General features: G+C 41.6%; 1 protein-coding gene across 3 annotated transcripts in view; it reads right to left on the reverse strand.

The window, feature by feature from the left end:
• tiam1b (TIAM Rac1 associated GEF 1b) overlaps positions 1–18,660 on the reverse strand; it is a 40,879-nt gene that overhangs the window by 10,973 nt on the left and 11,246 nt on the right. For 2 of the 3 annotated variants that reach the window (XM_027280074.1, XM_027280075.1), the window contains exons 2-15: positions 10,610–10,701; positions 9,581–10,502; positions 8,247–8,703; positions 7,617–7,789; positions 7,151–7,375; positions 5,418–5,603; positions 4,013–4,159; positions 3,789–3,866; positions 3,223–3,393; positions 2,834–2,938; positions 2,259–2,340; positions 1,910–1,996; positions 1,047–1,259; positions 359–456 (exon numbers count right to left, since the gene is read on the reverse strand). In XM_027280074.1, the coding sequence (XP_027135875.1) occupies positions 359–456; positions 1,047–1,259; positions 1,910–1,996; positions 2,259–2,340; positions 2,834–2,938; positions 3,223–3,393; positions 3,789–3,866; positions 4,013–4,159; positions 5,418–5,603; positions 7,151–7,375; positions 7,617–7,789; positions 8,247–8,703; positions 9,581–10,492 (2,934 nt within the window). In that variant the 5' untranslated portion in view covers positions 10,493–10,502; positions 10,610–10,701. The remainder of the gene's footprint in view (positions 1–358; positions 457–1,046; positions 1,260–1,909; positions 1,997–2,258; positions 2,341–2,833; positions 2,939–3,222; positions 3,394–3,788; positions 3,867–4,012; positions 4,160–5,417; positions 5,604–7,150; positions 7,376–7,616; positions 7,790–8,246; positions 8,704–9,580; positions 10,503–10,609; positions 10,702–18,660) is intronic. The other variant, XM_027280076.1, reaches the window with a different exon arrangement.

The raw sequence follows: 18,660 nt of genomic DNA on the forward strand, positions 1-18,660 counted from the left end.
TATTAATAAGTCCCCCTGGCTTTATGTCAGAAGCTACTACATCAGCTGTATATCATGAAAACGGATGCAGACTTATATTGAAGATCACAGATTTAACATGAAATATATTAACTACATAAACACTACTCCGCTTTGCTACACAAGATGAAGCGAGCCAGTAACAGATGGTGGCGAAGCAAACTGTTCTTAAGTGCTCTTTTCATAATAACACAGAGCTGAGGGGGATGTTGTCAAGGGCAAGGACAAGGGCAGGAAACAAGAACAGGTGCCAACAGAGAATATGAAAGATGTGTTGTCAGATGTTTTCTGGAAGTTGTACTCAACCAGAATTCACAAACAAATAAACCCGGGCTCTTACCTTTCTGCACTCAAACTCACTGAAGATCTCGGAGTCGTCATCCAGACTATCTCCTGAGCTCTCGAGCAAAAGTCCCACCCCGTCGTCTAGGATCTCCTCTGCAACAAACAAAAACAGTCGCGTGATGAGCTTCATGAAATGCTCTACAGGAATTTCTTTTCTTTTTTTTAAATGAGTTGAAGGCTTTTTTCACAAGCAGCATACAGTAAATGAGAAATATTGTTCCTGTCTTGTTATTTTTTATTAAGATTCAAGACATTTATGTAAAACACTCCGACCTTGTCAGACTAATCCACAAAGTGAGGCCCTTGTACACCGCTGAGAGACTCCTATTCTCCCTAATTGAGTCCCTGTGGATTCACCATGTTTGCATATATGAAATTGGTGTCACTGAGGACACTAGCGAGAAAAATAGTGAGAAATCAAAGCTTACCTTTACTTCTCTGGTCTATTTGACCCTCTGGTCTTTTGTTATAAAGTAAATACAGGCCAGCTTCCTGAACAATATTGCAAACATGACCATACTGTCCATATGGTCATGTACTTTCTGGAAATTTGAGTTTTGGAGTTCAGCTTTTCAATATCCTATCTTAATTGGATCCGTTATGTGCCGTGTTGCCCAATGCAGCTTTAAACAGAGTAAAAGGACACACAAATATAAAGATGGACTTCATTTGTGTCTTCTCACCTTGACTCTGGGAGAAGATATCAGTGTAGAGATCTTCCTCTGCATCTGAGCGGCGTGGCGGCAGGTAGCAGAGCTGACGGCGGTCCACGGATGGCAGGGTGTTGACTGTTAAAGCCAGGGAGGCTTGAGAGAATGCTGCCTTCATGTCAGAGAAGTTCAGACTGTGAGAGTCTTTTCCGTTCAGCTGAAGTATTTCATCCCCTGCGTTTAGACCTGCAAAGTGGGAACAACATCAGCTTTGATTCAATTAACTGCCTCTCATGCATCCATGCACTAGATAAACAGTATCCATTAGAAGACGGTAACAATTTATCTCATTTCAACATTGACTAACTCATGATTAAGATGATATGATGATGTTCTTGTAAAAGACCAAACCAAAAGTCCATTATTCATTTAGATTCATTTACTTTTCTTTGCCTATCATGACCCTCTCCTCTATGCCCTCAGCTGCTGACACTCGATGTGCCGCAGAAACTATCACCAGATCCAGCATGACATTTTGACATCGCTAAACTCTGCCATCTAACTTTGTGAAGGACTATTCTGAACACGATACCTCACCACAGCTGCTTCACATTGGTAGCCCTGTTACGAAGGCCAGTGAGAGACAGCGTGGTTATGATTATAGTAATCAACGCCCTTGAGAGCTGCAGTGTTTTTCTTCCAGGGCTATTGAGAAACATGCACTAATGCATTTCTAACCTCGAAGAAAAAAAATAAATCTGTTTTGAAAACAAAACAGAGGAATGTTTAATGCACCACATATTTTTTTCCCCCTCTAGCAGTAACTCATCAGTTGACAGGTACGGATTGAGAATCTTTAAAGGGAGTTCATCTGATGGAAATGAAGGGTAATGAACCTTTGGCAAAGGCTAATCCGCCCGCCTTCACATCAGTGATGTAGAGCTGCTGTACTCCGTCCTCCTCCACGACAGAAATGGAGAAACCTGGAGGAGGAAAAGGAGAGTCAGAGAGGCGAGAAGAGGAGGAGAGAGAAGGAGAGGGGACTCTTATATAAAACACATCAGAGATTCGTGCAGTATAAATGGAAATGGTCTGGGAAAAAAAAAAATCTATGTATATAGGAGAAGAGGAGTTATGCTTTAAACAACAGCACCACATATAAAATTGTTGACATTTACTTCATTACAGCATCTTAACTGAAAACAAAAAAATATATTTTATAACGGTAATTTAAATGGTTCATACCGTAACCAATCATGCAGGATTCGTCTCTGTCAAACTGGATTACTTTTGTTATTTTGGAGCAGAGCTCAATTTCTTTGTAAAGCTGTGAAGAACAAAAAGATGTTATTATAAAAATCATGAAACAATGGCCTATTTTATTCATGTTGTGGTGGGTGGGTTACTGACAGCACGGAGAGAGAGAGAACGTTAATTTTCTGTATTCTTGGACAAAGCAGTGCTAACAGTCTTGACGCTGAATGGTCTAAGACATATCATGATTACATTATGTAAATACAAAAGCCTTTGCAGATATTGTTTATCAGGGCTCTCTCTGTGAATAGACTTATATTTGGCCCTCGCAGGCAGGTGTTCCTCTGGAGAAAAACATATGAAATCCACAGGATAGAAATACAAAAGCTAGACTATTAATAATTCACAACTAAGGAATCTCTGATGGTCTGTGGTTTTCTCCATATTGTGATTCCTCACACCTAACGCAGTTACTAGTTTCCTTAAATCATTTTGCCCTTTATAACCTTGAAAAGTCTGGAAGAGACGGAACGATTAAGATCAAGATCAAGCAAGTAGTTGCATACCAAGTCACATACGTCCTCTTCTGGTTTGGGAATGTAGAATTGCACTTGGTTTTCAATAAGGAATTTGAGTCGCAAGTAGTGCTTGGTTGGATCGAGCTGGTGAGCCTGTGAGATGAAGGCAAAAACACAGAAAGGGGATTGGTTAATAATACCATAAGTGTGACAGTAGTGACTTTTTTTATTGATAGAAATAGAGATTAACAAAGCTATAAAGTATTTTACTCAACAACAAATAAGAATTAGAGATGAGACTAATTTATTTTATCTTTCTTTGCGATTTCTATGTTATGTTATCAGAGTCCAGACAGTGGCTTTCGTTTTTCAAAAAAAAGGTCGTTTGCATGTGAACTGTGGGTGAGATTGGATTATCTGAGGCTGGGCACTGTTACCTTGCAGATGGTTTCGAGAACACACAATACAGACTCTCCTGGCTGGATGATGGTTAGCACCGGCTGGTCATTTGGCAGACACACCCATGAAGGGGTGAGGTGGTCAGGGACCCAGATGTCACTCTCCGTGCTGGGCCGGGGAAGGCTTTTCACAGTTCCATCCTCACTTTTCTTCAAAGAGAGACATTAAATTGATTTTTTTTAGTCAGTATAATACATTGTATTACGATGTAAACAGGTATTACTGCTTTACTAAGTTTGGTTGAATTATGATGGGTGATAATTCCATTAGTATGTTTTAATCACTCCACAAATCACTCTCACCAGTACTAATCTGAATGGCTAGAGCAGAGCACATTTTCAAGGCTCTAAGTATACCACTGTACATTTCTTTGAAACATGAATACTCTCTAATGTGTAGCCATTATAGTTGTCACCTTTGGGCCTTTGCTCTGCTACTTACTAAGGATACAGAGAGTGATAATATTTAATTGACATCAGTGTCTTGCATTTGACCTAGACCTCACTATGAAATGCATAAAAAACAGATAATGATTGCTCCTTACTGTGTGTTCCTTGGCAGGATCAACATATATGCCATCAACAGGCTTTTTCACTGGCTCCTCGCCATCAGCGAAGACCTGCTGGGACAAAAAGAAGGTCAAGTGGTCATAATTTCAGAAGAACTTATGATAAATGTTTAAAGGAAAAGTTAAAATAATCTTTGTGTGGCCAAGCTGTTATATTGATTGCTTTGAAACTTTTAAAAACACTGTAAAACCTCACAGACCTGGTTGATACTGGGATGGGCTTTTGTTTTTTTCTTTGAGGTAGTGTCAAGACCCCAGAGAGAGGAGAACCTGCTCTTGCGCTTGCTGCAGGAACGAGACATAGCTTGTGTGCGCCGTCTCACTCCATTTTCTGTGCGAGCTGCCACCTGCAATAACAGAACAACTCAGCCAGGGCTCAAACGTACCAAATAAAACACAGGCCGCAATCCGTTTGAACTCATGTCACATCACATTTTGCAAAATTGTGTGGAAAACATTCATTCTTACTTTATATATTATAAATACAAAGAGAAAAGGAGTATTATCAATGATCAAGAAGCATTTCACCATCTCTGTAAATTACTTAAATATGATGAAAAGCGGTCACATAGACCCCTTCATGATAAATAGTTAACGTGATACGAGAATGCTTTGATCTCCCAGAGGAGATATTCCAGTGGTATAGCAGCACAAGGACATATACAAGTACAGATAAATAATTAAAAATATAGAAAAATAAGAACAGAATAAGACATATATAGCACAAATGCAGAATATTACACAACCTGGCATCTCTAGGCTACTCTACTAGCCTATAACCTACTAAAAAAACATGCTGAATTGGACATAAAAAGCACTGTGCATGTAGGAGCAGGCATGCATCGTCTTTTTCTTGGTTCGTCATCCTTCTTGGACGTGATGCTGATACAGATATTCATGGAAGTAGATATGAGCAAATTACAGAGTGGTACAACAGTAGGAAAGATTAAAAAAGACAAGGACGGCAGAGCTGTCAGATAGTGTCTTTTGTTAGACATCCCAGCCTGCTATCTTGCAGCTCAAACGCCCATCTGCTCTACAGCACTGCGTTGGTGTCAAGGGAAAACAAAAAAAAGAACCTCGCTGATCTGCAAACATGTATCTAAAAAATCAAATAGATGTTTTCTTCTACTAGCATTGTTTTTTTTAGCTGTACATAACCTCAGTACAGTAGTGGGAGGCCAAAACTGAACCAAAACCGCCCAAACAGATGCCCCAAGTGACACCCAGTCTCCAAAATAGCAGTTCATCTTGGAAAAACGTGGTTTGGCACTACGCATTTTAGTTTCTGGAATGCACTGCTCTACCAGCAGCGTCACCAGATGTACTCTGTGATGACAATTTTTTTTAAATATAAGGTCAGCATTGTGTTCACTGAGATCAGCCTATAACTGAAAGGCTTGCTACCTGTGACAGATACAGATTGTGCAGCTGATGTTGCCCGATCAAGACATTTGTCCCTCAAATACTAACTGGTTTCAGTTACATTTGTGAAGACTCTAATTAAATGCATGTAAAACTAACATATTATATAAAAGCATACTATGACAATACTTCATAACACCACATTAAATATGCAAAGAAAGAAAGAGAGGCGATATTTACCAGTGCATGGAAGGACGAGACAGAGAATATACCCAGTCGGCCCATTGCCAGCTTGGTGGGGCGAGAGGCGAAGGCCAGGAGTCGTTTGGGGTTGGGAAGCTCTCCTCCTTGCAGGCTGGCCAGGTAGCACCTGAAGCGGAACAGATCCATGTGAAACTGCTCCAGGTTCTGCTCCCACAAGAAGATCTGCAGAGTGAGAAGGACACAACAACAAATCCAGTTGATTCATCAAGGCACTTGTTTGTCAACTTTAAACCAAGACGGGGGGCATCTTGCTCCGTTCCCCAGAAGGCCTTATAACACTTTGCTCAAGTGTTGCCAACCTGTGCTCTGTTCCTAATGGTTTGATATTTACTGGGGCAGTGGAGCAGGACATTGTGATTATTCACTGGGCCGTCCCCTCGCAGTCACGGTCCTGCACTAGTGTTTCAAAGAGGCGGCCAGCGCCATAGCGGAGGGCCCTGTATCACTGCCAAGTAGCCCAGAGATGAGAAAGAAACAATACTGCACATTCCACTGGCAGATAGAGGCTGGGAGCATTTCAGCTTTCTAAGGAGCAGGCCTATATCCATTCAGCTTTACACAATGTGAAACCTGACACTGCCAAACAGACTTACTCCAACCAGTCACTACCTAACTAACCAAACAAAGGCCATTTGATCGCCCTTCCCTGTAAACAAACCTATTAAAGATAATATGAGCTTTGTAATTAATTCATAGAATGGCAGGCTATCAATTAGTGCCAACTGCAATCCTGTTCCGATAGGCGTGTAACATCAAGATCCGGGTGACATAGCCCTGAGGTCCGTTACTTAATCCGCCTCAGACGTCTCCCTGCTTTCCTGTTGATATCAGGTTTCTTGTATCAGAACAACTTAGGGATACAGATGTTGAAATACCTACTTACATGTGATACTCAAAACAATATAACTTGTTTTGAAAATAATAATAATTAAAGCTATAGCCGTGGACCAGTATGAATGGAAAAACTCATTTAGTGCTCGTGGTTTGTGTCTAAAGTGAAGAGGAATTTCATCCTGGAGCAGCTCTGAACAGTCGTGCCATCAGTAAGAAAGAGTAGCAGCGGGAGGTTGGCAAGAGGCTCTTGTGTTGATGATTTACTCCCATTAGTTTTTCTGCTGCTTTATTACATCAAATCAAAGCTGGTCTGTGACCTTTTTTAAATCCCTCCTGGCTTGATATGTTGTTTACCAGCTCGGAAAATGTTTAAAATAGGTGAACTGGTTGGTTTTGAATGAAATTAGGACTCCGGTGGAGAAAAATAGTGACACTGCAGTAAAACCTTTCACTTTGGATGGTGTTGCAATGAAATATTCTGCCCTATAAACTAATCTTAAATGTAAACATGAGCAGTAAGAAAACCTTTAGAACACTATTCAGTCCTTTTTGTTGTCTAATATTACAATTTAATGTTTAGACATTATCCTTTAAGGATAACTTGTTAAACAGGGGGAAATAAATGGGAAATATAAAATCTGCATTAACAAGAATTTAAAATGCTGTCAAATAAACGTGATGAACGCGTACAATGTTGAAACCTTTTATTATACTCATGGGAAATTTAAATGGTTTCCTGAGGAAGTCTGGGAATATCATTAAATTTTCACATGACTATTTCAGTGAGAATAATACTTTCAAAAATCACATACAACTGCCTAACCTGTGGGAACTCGGAGAGACAAGCTGAAGTGAGAAAGAAGAATAAAACCTACTTGATCCAGGATCGTCTTCCTTTTCTTGCTGTCAGTAACAGCAGACAGCTGCATGTCTCCCATTTTCTTCATCTTCTCGTCCATGTCGATCTTCTGCTCCAGCTTCTTCATTTCGGCACGAAGCAGGCGCACCGTGTCCTCTCTGTGGTGCTGGCGGGCAACAGCGGTGGCACATGCCGAGTGGATGGCTGTGATCCAGTTCTCCAACTCTGTCTGGCTGCAGGTCTGCATGGGGACAGACAGCAAAAAAGGTCAGAGGTCAAACAACAAACCAGCCTCTTGACATTCAAAGTAAAAAGCTCTTTACTTGCGTCGTGTTGATTCACTGATAATTATAACAGCAAATCAGACTTTAAAAGATCATGAGCGGAGAGAAAACAAGAGTACATATAGGTCAAGGTAATGCTTGCCCATGGAGGATTTTGCAATTATTCACAGACCAGATGACATTTAAGCATTCTCCTACCTGAAACAGAAAAGCATCTCCCAGGGAGTTGCTCAGACAGAACACAAAGTCCTTTTTAGGATGCTCTGGTACGGCCTGAACAATGCTGTTCTCTACCCAGATGGCATGCTTGGGAATACTGTTGTTGTCGATCCCTGAACGCCCATCAGTCTCATAGAAGAACAATGTGCAACCTGGAAAACCAACATAATATTTATTATATGACAGGACAGACACTTGATGGCTCTAATTTCTAAGAAAGAATAACAACGGTGCTTAGAGTTTTTTTTTTTTTTTTTTGAAAAAGCCACATTTTCTCAAGCAATTTAATTCTGCTCTCCAGTGGCCGACATTAAGAAGTGCAGCATGGCTGACTTATCAGCGAGGAAGGCATCATGATCATTAGAGTACTGATTTGATTTCAAGCTCAGTCAAGTGGCATAAAATTTGATAATGAGGACTGCATAATGCCTGAATTAAGGTTTGGTTTTCTAAGATTAGCTGACTTAGAAATATTTCTGCACAAGCTACTGCATATCAGCAAAAAAACAAATAAGATGATCACTCTGTTGACTGAGCTCTATTGATACTGAGATTATTGAATTAACTGTAAATGTAATGGATGCTTTGAAAGCGTGCAAGGCAACAAACCTTTCAGGGAAACCCAGTAACTCTTCCACTTGCGCCTCGTGGCCGACTCCACTTTCTTATTCTTCTTATGTACAAGGAAGTTCTTGACGGCAAGCTTGCCGGCTTTGCGCACCATCCCCTGAGCAACGCTGAGCAGAGGGTCAGACTGGTAGGCGGAGCTCATAGTGCTCTGCTCGTCACTCAGGGCGGACCCCGCCTCCTCCAAGCTCTCCGTCTGGCAGGAGCTCATCTCCAGTTCTTGACGAAAGTTCTCATACACACCCTGTACACACTCGCTGGCCCCTCCGCCACTGCTGCTGCCACTGTCGCTGCCGGCGAACATGCTCCTGCCGGCTGCTGAGCACACGGAGAAGGAGGCCGACATGGTCTTGTAGCGTCTGGACTGATGCTCTGCCTCCGCTGTCACCCCGTCAATGCCACTGTCCTCATACTCGCTGCCCTCCCCAGCTGTGACATCCTGCGTCGTGGTAGAAGCACAAGACAGGTGAGACGGCATGGCACCCACGTTATCTTCATCACTAAGAAAAAAAGGCAGTCAACAACTCCTACCCTGACTGACAACTAAGCCGTTTCTGTAGAACCATTCTTTTAAAAGTAAATATGTTGCAAAAACTGTGACTACAGATGGCTAACAAAAGTCCACGGATTGCTTAATCCTGAGGTTCTGCTCAAAATGAATTAGTAACAGCAAAGCGTCTGCTATTGTGCAAGTACAGTCTGCCCTCCCTGTGGCACCGCAGGGTCTGCCCTCTCCTACCCACATGGCCAAAAGGCTCCTGGGAGATGAAGGGGGTTACACCGAGCTCGGTATCTCCATCTGGTCACATGACCCAATCATGCGCTCCAGAACTCCATTCACTAGGGCTGACAGTGCCCCGCAGTGACAGGGCCACCATACACGATTTTACTGTTACACTCTTCCACAGGCCTCCCCTGATTATCATAACAAAAGACAGAGGCATTTCAAAGAGGGAGTGACTTCAAGCTCTCCCTCCCCTGTCATCACAGCCTCCTCTCCCGAGAAAAACAACAGTTTCATCAGGAAACAACACATCACTCCCCTGACAAAAGCTTCTTTTTTCCCTCTCTCTCTCTAATCTGTTTCAGCAGCTTATCTGAGGTGAATGTAGCAGAGGAAACACTCAGACACAATAGGGAGGAGGATGAATGAGCGTAGCTGTCTTGGTGATGCTACATTAAGAATCTGCACAGCTTTTCATACTCTGTCCAAAAAACATGAGGGAGTTGTGACATTTCCTTTTAATTTTAAAACAGAAATCACCAAATTAGTGGTGCAAAAAAAACAAAAACAGATCAAATCAGCACAATCTTACCTGTATCGTCTGTGCCCTCCTGCCCTGCATACTGGCACACATGGCAGCTTGGTGGCCACTCAGACCTTCAGAGAGGCAGTGGGAGCGCCGGCAGGGGAGCGTGTATGCACCGTAGGGGTTCCCATCCTCCTCTGACGGGGAGAGCATCTTATCGTCCTCTCCCTCCCTGATAGCCCGGTTGCCGTCGTGCCACTTGGCATAGCGGCGTTGGGGTTGCTGGCGAGCAGGGTTCTTCTGGCTGTATAGTTCATCGAGGGAGTTCGCCCTGTCGGTTGAGTCCGTGGGGCTGGACTGCAGGTGGCCATCGCAGTCAGTGAAGTCCCTCTCAGTGGCTGTGTCTATGATCTCCTCTGTGCTGGTCAGGTGCTCTTGGCTGAGGTCGGACAGAGAGAACTCCAGGCTGTCATCTCGCCACATGTCTGCAGATTTTGACCTCTTCTTCTTAAAGCTGACGGTCTCCTTGGAGCCGTCCTGAGTTTTCTGGAGGTACGTTACCTCACCCGCGTACACATCTTCTTCCTGCACCTCCTCTGCAGTGGGGCCAGGTAGGGTAATGTGCATTGTATTCATGTGCACAGAAGGATTGGCCGAGTCATTGTGAAAGGACACAGGCCGCAGATTCATGGCCACACGGTCCACCCAAATAGGGCTTCCAAAGTCTGGGAGAATATTCGTCTCATTGAAGGGCTCCAGGCCATTGTCAGCCAGGGATTGTGGGATACTGGGGGTGCTACTTGATCGCGTGCTTGTCTCAGAGTTCCTGTGCTCTATTTTCCCTGATGAGGCATGTCGAGAGCGTCTGGACTGCTTGTTGGAGATGCGAAGAGACCGAGACATGTGCTTACGTGACAAATAGCCATGTTGGTTACCGTAAAGGGCATGGTCCCCATTCTGGCTCTCGACATTTCCCATGACTCAGAGGCTGAACAGAAGAGGACAACTTAAATAAACAAAACACCCAACCAAAAGAGAAACATAATATTTTTTTTTCTGTAACCAAAAATATGTGAAATATGAATGTTAACCTACCTGCAGGACTGGAATGATTTTTCTGGCATTTTGTTTGTCACTGGATCTTCAGACAGTTTGGTCCTTCAGCTGCTGGTATGACCCACAAAGTTCTGAAAACAGACATCCAGGTAAGAAACCATATCAAATGTATGTCTAAAGACTTCTGTAAGCACTATAAACTAGAGTTGTTTGTTTCATGCATTCATACATTCGCCGAGAATAATCCATGGGACAAAACTGATCCAGATGACTTGAATCACAGTATACGACAGAGACATCAATTAAATCAGTTACATCAAATTAAGGTTGCACAATCTTTAAGTGGAAGATCAACTCAGAGGTTTAAGAAAGTGGCTCAAGATGAAACACGTCATATGCATTCATCTTTCTTTCACAAATCAAAAATACTTGTAATTGTTTAGTTATTTTTGTACTTTTATACTCCTTAAGTGCAGTCTCTGTAGGAAATTGCAAAGTGACATGGACATGTGCACTGAAAATACTGATGGTGGTCATAAAAATAAGTTGAGGAGTTGAAATAAAAAGCAGAACAGGGGTGCAAATATAACTCCATCTTGGCTTTTTGTTTTGCTTCTTCATCATTCACTTCACAGAAAAAAAAAGGAGCCAGTTTTGGTCAAGCCAGTTGGATAAACACCGCCCTCACTCCACTCATCCTCTTTCAACATGCAGAGGGGTTTGTGTGAAGCGGAGGGGATATAATGTCAATATGAGCATTTCAACAGCCTGAGTGAACACGAGTTATTCAGAGCTGAAGTGAACTGTCCATGTAGTGTTGTTTTCCGTACTCAAACGCTACCTCCTGCATTAGAGTAGGTTAGGAGCAGGGGTGGGACTCCATCTACCTGCCTTTAGGCTGGACAGCCTGCTCCACAAAAAAGGTCCTAGTCCTTCTTGGGACCATTAACAGATGGGAGAGAAGATTAACTAACCACATTGCTGCTATTGTTCCCCCTGATGTGAGTCCCCCTCCTTTTAGGACAGACCCACTGGGGGGTGCAGTGTTTTTTTGCGTATACCCGACGCAGATGAGTGGGAACTGAACCCTCTGCTGCTGCATGCACTCAAGCTCACTTTGAAGGGGGACGTTACATAAACTGGAGCTGACCCGGTTTTTCTACCTCATGTTTCTCCCTTCGCCTTCATTCTGCTCACTCATCAGCCCTCACTGATACTGCAATGCACAATGTTTGATGTTGATGGAAGTCCATTAATTTTCCCCCTCACCCTGCAGTTTATTGACCGTTTCATTCATTCGATCCTTTTTGGTAGAGGAAGAGAACAGAAAAGAAAAGGAAGAGGGACAGGACTATGAAATGCAACGGCACTCGTTACAACTACCGAGATTTACTGAGGGACACGAACATGCATACAAAAAAAACGCGAGCACAGATATGACACCAGGAGGTTGTTCTAGGTTTATTTCCTTTTCCACCTTGTACTCGCCATATTTTTTTATTTTTGTATGTGAAAGGTGAAAGTTTAATATCTCTGCAGATGTCATCCCCGGAGAGAAACAAATTTCCCGGAGTGTTTTAAGTCTGTGAGGCCTCGGGGGTTTAATAAAACTGTAAACACAGTAAAATAAACCCCTACAAGAATCTAACAGTCAGTATTAATGCATAAAGTGTCTGCTATTTACAGGGGAGCTTTAATATGTTGCTGTGCCCGATTTGCTAATGTTGTCAGTAGTTTGAATGTTAATATGATGTGAAATTGGCCAGAAATTAATTACACTGTTTCAAGCTGAGATGACGGGCTTAAACAGCAGATGATGTGGTGTCCTCAGTCAGTGCAGCTTAGTCAACAAACTGTGCAGTGACCTTGGATTTTACAGCACAACCTCATTCGGGCAGGCCTGAAATAACAGTTGATCGCTGAACGTGCCAAAATGATTCAAAATATTTAATAAACGAGAATAGCTGATTCATTCTGCAACACTGGTGGAGTCATACAAAACCTCCCGTTGCTTTGACATATACATTCTCTGCCCTTTCTCGCACAAACAGCTTCTTGTTCAATCTGCCACAAACATCATTTTTAGTTTGAGTGAACAAAAAGAGAGAGAGAGAGCGCTCTGGATACAGAAAAATTATGTTTGCAGTACGGCCCATGATGAATCAGCAACCTAATTTCCCTCCTTCAAAGAGATAATAAATTAGTGATTCCACCTGAATATAGTGATTTCTACTAAAGCCTTTAAGAATACAGAAGAGGCATGGAGATGAAAAATGTATACATTAATAAAGCATGCCATTTTGAAATACAGAGATATACCATTTGACTGGATTTTGAGTTACCAGAATATCTGAATACAAGGTTATAATGGCCTCAATTTCCCCAACACTATATTCTCTAAAGCTGCAATGCTGCTGGTGCACAGAATCCATCATCGGCTCTTTATTAATACATGAGGAAGAAATGCCAGGGTTGGAAAAGACGTTTTAGAGCACTAAATCCCCAGGAACAGCCAGTGTGGTCTTCTAGAAATACCTGCTAACACACATTAGTAAGTTAGTGCCCATGTCTGTCTTCTATATTCACAATCATATTTTATATACAACTAAATAAATCAACAATTTGATTAGATTTGGCAGTGAGGATCTGAATAAATGTGTCATTCCTAGCAGACTACAGAAGGGCACAGGGCAGCACAAGTCTCAGAGGATTTATCCGTTACAACCCCTAATGAAATACATAATCATAAGAGATTCCAACCACCCACAGATCACAAAGAATAGTTTTATTGTGACTCAAGATTGGCAACACAATGGCTTCAGAGAAAAGCACACACACTCACCACAGCTTACACCACTTTGGAAAGATGTTAAACAGTCAGAACACCAGAACATGAAAAGCATCAAGTTGCTTCTAAATGAGCTTTTCTTTATGTACATCCACGTCTCATCTCAAGAGATTTGGGAATAGCAAATATCCACTACCCAATGTGGGATATAAAAAAATAAAAAAACTACTAAATGTCTAAAAATGTCATACTTTGCACAGTATGTAATGCAATGATGGGTTGGATAATGCATTTTCAAAATATTAACATGCATTAACTGTCAGATACAGAGTTATATGACAGTTGTAATATTTCTTCCATTCTCACAATGTTACAGATTGTAGCCAATATTTGGATTTATGGTAAGAAGACTTGACAAAATGCTATCTAGAACTTTAATCTGCATGACAGTATCGGGACATAAATGTCACACATTCTGATTTATGCCAGAACCACCCCATTTCACAACAATGTCGATGATATGTGAAACTGTTTTCAGAGAGTCGTGTTCAGATTTCCATTCCATGTGTTGTGGGATTTTGTCATCCCTGAAATATGTGACATGTAGATTTAAGGTCCTTTTGTTATTAAAGACCACTTAAAAGCAGAGCTTATATTTGACAAATACTTGGGCCTGTTTGAACAGGAACTGTCCTAAACCCCACCTGCTCTTCCTCTGCTTTAGATCCCCAAAGGACAAAAATGTCAAGTTGCTGGTGTCTTTTGAGGAAACGGTTAAAATTCTTGCCCCACAGCCAAAATATGACTTATGGACTTTAAAAACAACAACCTACTGACAGTGTAAAACACCTGGTCGCACATTCCTATACTCACAAAAAGCAAAAGTGAATTTGTAATAGCTGTGATCACATGCTTGCATGCATCCATGTGTTCATGCGTTGACACTTGCACACAAAAAACCTCACAAACCAGAATGACCTCCATGGCAAATTCACACAGGACTAAATCTGTGGCTGCCAAAGGGTGGGGAAATTTTTGTGGCGTGACCGGCCAACTCACAGAGCAAGCTATAGAGAGCTGCTGGTCTCATCTTAGAATACAATACTGACAAATGATTCAGCTTGGATGCTCTGACTCTTGCAAAAACATTCCTGTCGTTTAACCCAACTACACTGGTGAAAGGCAAGAATGCACTAATCTGACTAGTTACAAGCTCCAACACAAAACCCTGTAATCTGAACGCTCCAGTCTCTGGAGATAATAACACAGGTAGTTGTGTGGAGGGGGGTTTACCACTGAGAGACTGCACTCAACACACCTCACATATCCCTGCCGTTATAGAGTCACATGCTTCTGTGCGAACGGATGTACCGAACAGAAATCTCCTGTTCCCATGACTCATCTTCTGCTCTTGAGTGTGCTCAACTGTATTTAAGATTCTGTTATGTCAGAGGGAAATGTAGCATCAACAAAAGCTTGCATCCTCTTTCAAAATGTTTCGCATCATTGAGAAACATCCGCGCAGAGTAGCATTTATTTGGGATGTTGAACAAGACAAGTACTTCCTCCAGTCTTCATTTAGTAGCTCAACTGAAAACTATATAAAGAGCCAAAGAGTATTTTTCTGACTTGGATCTGTATCCCAAGAAACCCTGAATAGCAGACAGCTGGAAAAAGGGGGCTTTCAGTGATAATGAAAGACACAAACAAAGGGGTAGCCAGCATTTGTCTCATCCAGACAAGATGTATACTAACTTATTTAAAATGTCAAAAAGTAATACTGGTAAGTAATTCTACTGTCGTTGCTGACATTTGCCATTTTTCATCAGCAACTGGAAGGCAACATAGAAGCCAAACTACCCAGTTATTTTCATTTGTAGCATGGATTTCATGTTTCATAAAAGTAGTGGCAAGAGATGCTCAGGTGGTCTTGTGTAAAAGGGACTTTGTTATGGTAGAACAGCCTTCAGAAGGATGCCAGCACATATCAAGCAGGACAATGGATAACCGTACAGCTGGCCTGAGACCTGACAAGACAGCTGCAGGCACTGGTAGAGGTAGATGCTGTATATAGACTGGTGGTTTGACTTCTAAGTTTTTTAATGGGTTAAGCAGGACATCTATTTTTTGTGACAGCTAAGTGGAAGAATTAAGTGAGTTAGTAAGCGCATTTAAATTATTCAAAACTGACACGGGTATTTATTAGACCTGCTGCAATTTTTTCCATTCAATTTTAATAGTAAGCTGTGGTCTTTTCAATAAATCTAAAAAGGCACTGATTTTGGAGCCTATTGCTGTGCAGCAGCTGGTGTTGTTTAGCCTGGTGGCACCTTTGTCCCTGCCAGTGTTTCTCCAGGGCACCACTGTGTGCAGAGGTCACTGCTTCTGCTGGTGTTTAAGCAGTATGGGGTTTGTGTACAACAGATGCTGCAGGTTTTGTTGGATCAACAAGCCTTTTGTCCGCTCTATAAAATTAAGAATGATTTATATGCCGCTATGGCCACTGGTTAAAATTAAATCTATTAGGTTTTATTTAAAAAAATAGATATTTCCGCATATTTTCCCCACATTGTTTGGCAACCAGTAAGTAACTCTATTGACTGTTGATTCTAGTTACTATGCACTCGCTAATAACATTAATCTATGGATATAAGAGGTCCAGATGATATGAAAGTTCACTTAGAAATGTATGCAGTTAGATGCAGTGTTGATGACAATACTTGTCTTTTTTTCCACTTTTCTTTTTACAGATTTTGTCATTTTGTGCCAGAGTACAGACAGACAGACACAGTACCCTATCATCTATGCCAGCAATTTGCTTGTCCACAGGGTCACAACTGAGGTGCTACCAGACCACATCCTGCTTACGGCCCTTTAGCTCCTCATTGACAACCTTTGAAGCTGTTAATTGGAGGTATACAGTATGTGAGCCACAGACCACCGTTAAGACAAAGGGGGTGGATAACGGTTGTGGTCGTAGTGATATCTCTCACTACACCTCCATGGGGGAAGGGATCTGTTTGATCTGGTAAAGGGGAGTGGGGGCTACAGTCTACTATACGCCACTTAATTAAATTAAAATGAGTGTGTAAATGTTTTTGGTTTTATCAGACTACTCCCTCAGAGAAAAAGTCTCTACCAAGTATTACAGAAACTTGCAGCTCCAGCCACAAACCCATCAGATAGATAAATATATGGCCTCCTTACCGTCTTTGATTAGTTGGATTTGCCAGAACAAAGTAATTCTGTTAAATAACTAATTTAAGCAAATGTCTTAAGTAAATTAACCTCCCATTTCTTCATCTTACTAAATATCTCATTCCCTTCATAAATCATTGCCCCAGTGTTCATTACGTAAGACACTAAGAGCATAAATGACCCATTTTCTTTCATTCTGGTAGCAGTTGCTTTTATCTGTAAATCTACTATTAGACATCTAGAAATCTAAGCAGTGCATTAATTTAAACTGATTTAGGTGCAAGCAAAAGTAAATGTTCTGAAAGTTATTTAAGCATTAAGAGTTAAACAAACTGAGCTCCCAATAATGTGAAATTTGATCATATGCTGAAGAAGCATTCACTCTGAGATTGTGACGGCAGGATTGCACAAGAATTGAAGATCAATACTTATAATAGTTTGAGATGGAAGTATTCATCTGGGAAGTGCATTGAAAATGGATCATGGAATAAAAAATAAAAAAAAAGACTGCATTCGCTGTGACAAAATATTACAACCACAATCACCAGAGACTTTCATGAGTTGACCTTCTCATAGCCTGTTACTGTCACTGTCAGTGGAAAGGTCTCCCCTGGCTACACACAGCATCAACACCAGTCTGCCTTTACATGCTTCACATTCCAGACTTTTACAATTCGCTCCTCCACAGTCCAACTCCAAACACACCCAACAATCTTCTCCTCGCACAAGGAGCAAATGTGCACGACAGTTTTATGGTTATAGATTTGTGATCAATGGTATCAATGCTGGGACACACTGGTTGCCAAAATACTGGGTTTATGTTGCAATTGCATATTGGTGCTTGCACCAGGGAATATTATCTACGGAGCAGTGGCACAGGATTATGTATATAAGAAACAGCTGTTAGCTGAAATTAGATATTGTTGAAAACAACAGAGTGATATACAATCTAAACATTACAATATATCGTCTCCTTTTACTGTTTCTCACCCTGTCTTCAGCGCAATATTCAGGTTGTGGTGTAGATTAATAGAAAGAAATACGTAAATGTAAACTAGATGCAGATTTGCACTGCAACCATGTACAAGTATTGATTTGAATCTTCAGGACAATATTTCGCAATAGAGACTTCCTGTCCTTATTCTGTGCTCAAGTGTATTTTCTAAAACAGCAGACGTCAGCACACTTTTACTGAGCCCAGCTGGCCCTCGGATCTTTGCAATACATAAAGTTCAAATCTAATTGATTGTCTTGCTCATATTCAATAAGCCAGCAATCCCACAAATAGCAACGAATGGATGGTGATCTCTTCAGATCAGAAGTCAGTCCACTACTGGGTGAGCCATTCTCCTACAACTTTCAGCATGGCAGCTGACTCGTCTTTGCCTGAATGTCCCTGGCAGCAGAATAAATACAATGCCAAGGACAAAGAAGCTTGTATGTCCTGCATTGGAAATGTGTTTTCTAAATCTGGTTCACTCAAGATCTTCCTCCACAGAGGCAATCATTTGCTTTCAGGTCAGTGAGTGGGAATACCAAGCATGGCTTCAGTTTGAGTGTGTCCCTTTTATGTAGCAACACAAGTGCGGGCATCCAATCTAAACTCCCCTCAAATCACATCTGGGTTGAATGCAAGGCCCATTTTCTTACTGTTGAGCAGTAAACCTTTTAGGTTGGGTTGGAAGAAGTATGAGAGTATAAATAATCCTGGTAAACGAGATAAGACTAAGACCTAAACTCACTGTGGATGCCAAAAAAAACAAGTTTCCAAATAACACTCTGAAAAAACAAGTGCCCTCTGTTTTTTCCCCCCTTAAATCTGTTGCATGTCCACTGTTTACGTGCACTGAGGAGATTTTATGTAAGGCATAAAAGTAGAGGCCATGGAGAAGTCATCCATGAGCATCACCTCAACCTTAATGCCCCTGGAGTTCCCAGCTCCCTTCTGTGTTGCATTGTGCACTGAAGCAGAGCCAAGGTGGATCCCGATACACATGACTACACAAAGCTGGCTATAAAGTGTGTTTGCTTCCTCCAAGCAGTCTCGAACACAGTTTCCAATACAGGCCTCTTTTATTGCCCTGTGATAAAATGTCACTTAAAA

The sequence above is a fragment of the Larimichthys crocea genome, chromosome VII (assembly GCF_000972845.2).
Source record: "Larimichthys crocea isolate SSNF chromosome VII, L_crocea_2.0, whole genome shotgun sequence".
In the NCBI taxonomy this organism is placed as follows: domain Eukaryota; kingdom Metazoa; phylum Chordata; class Actinopteri; family Sciaenidae; genus Larimichthys; species Larimichthys crocea.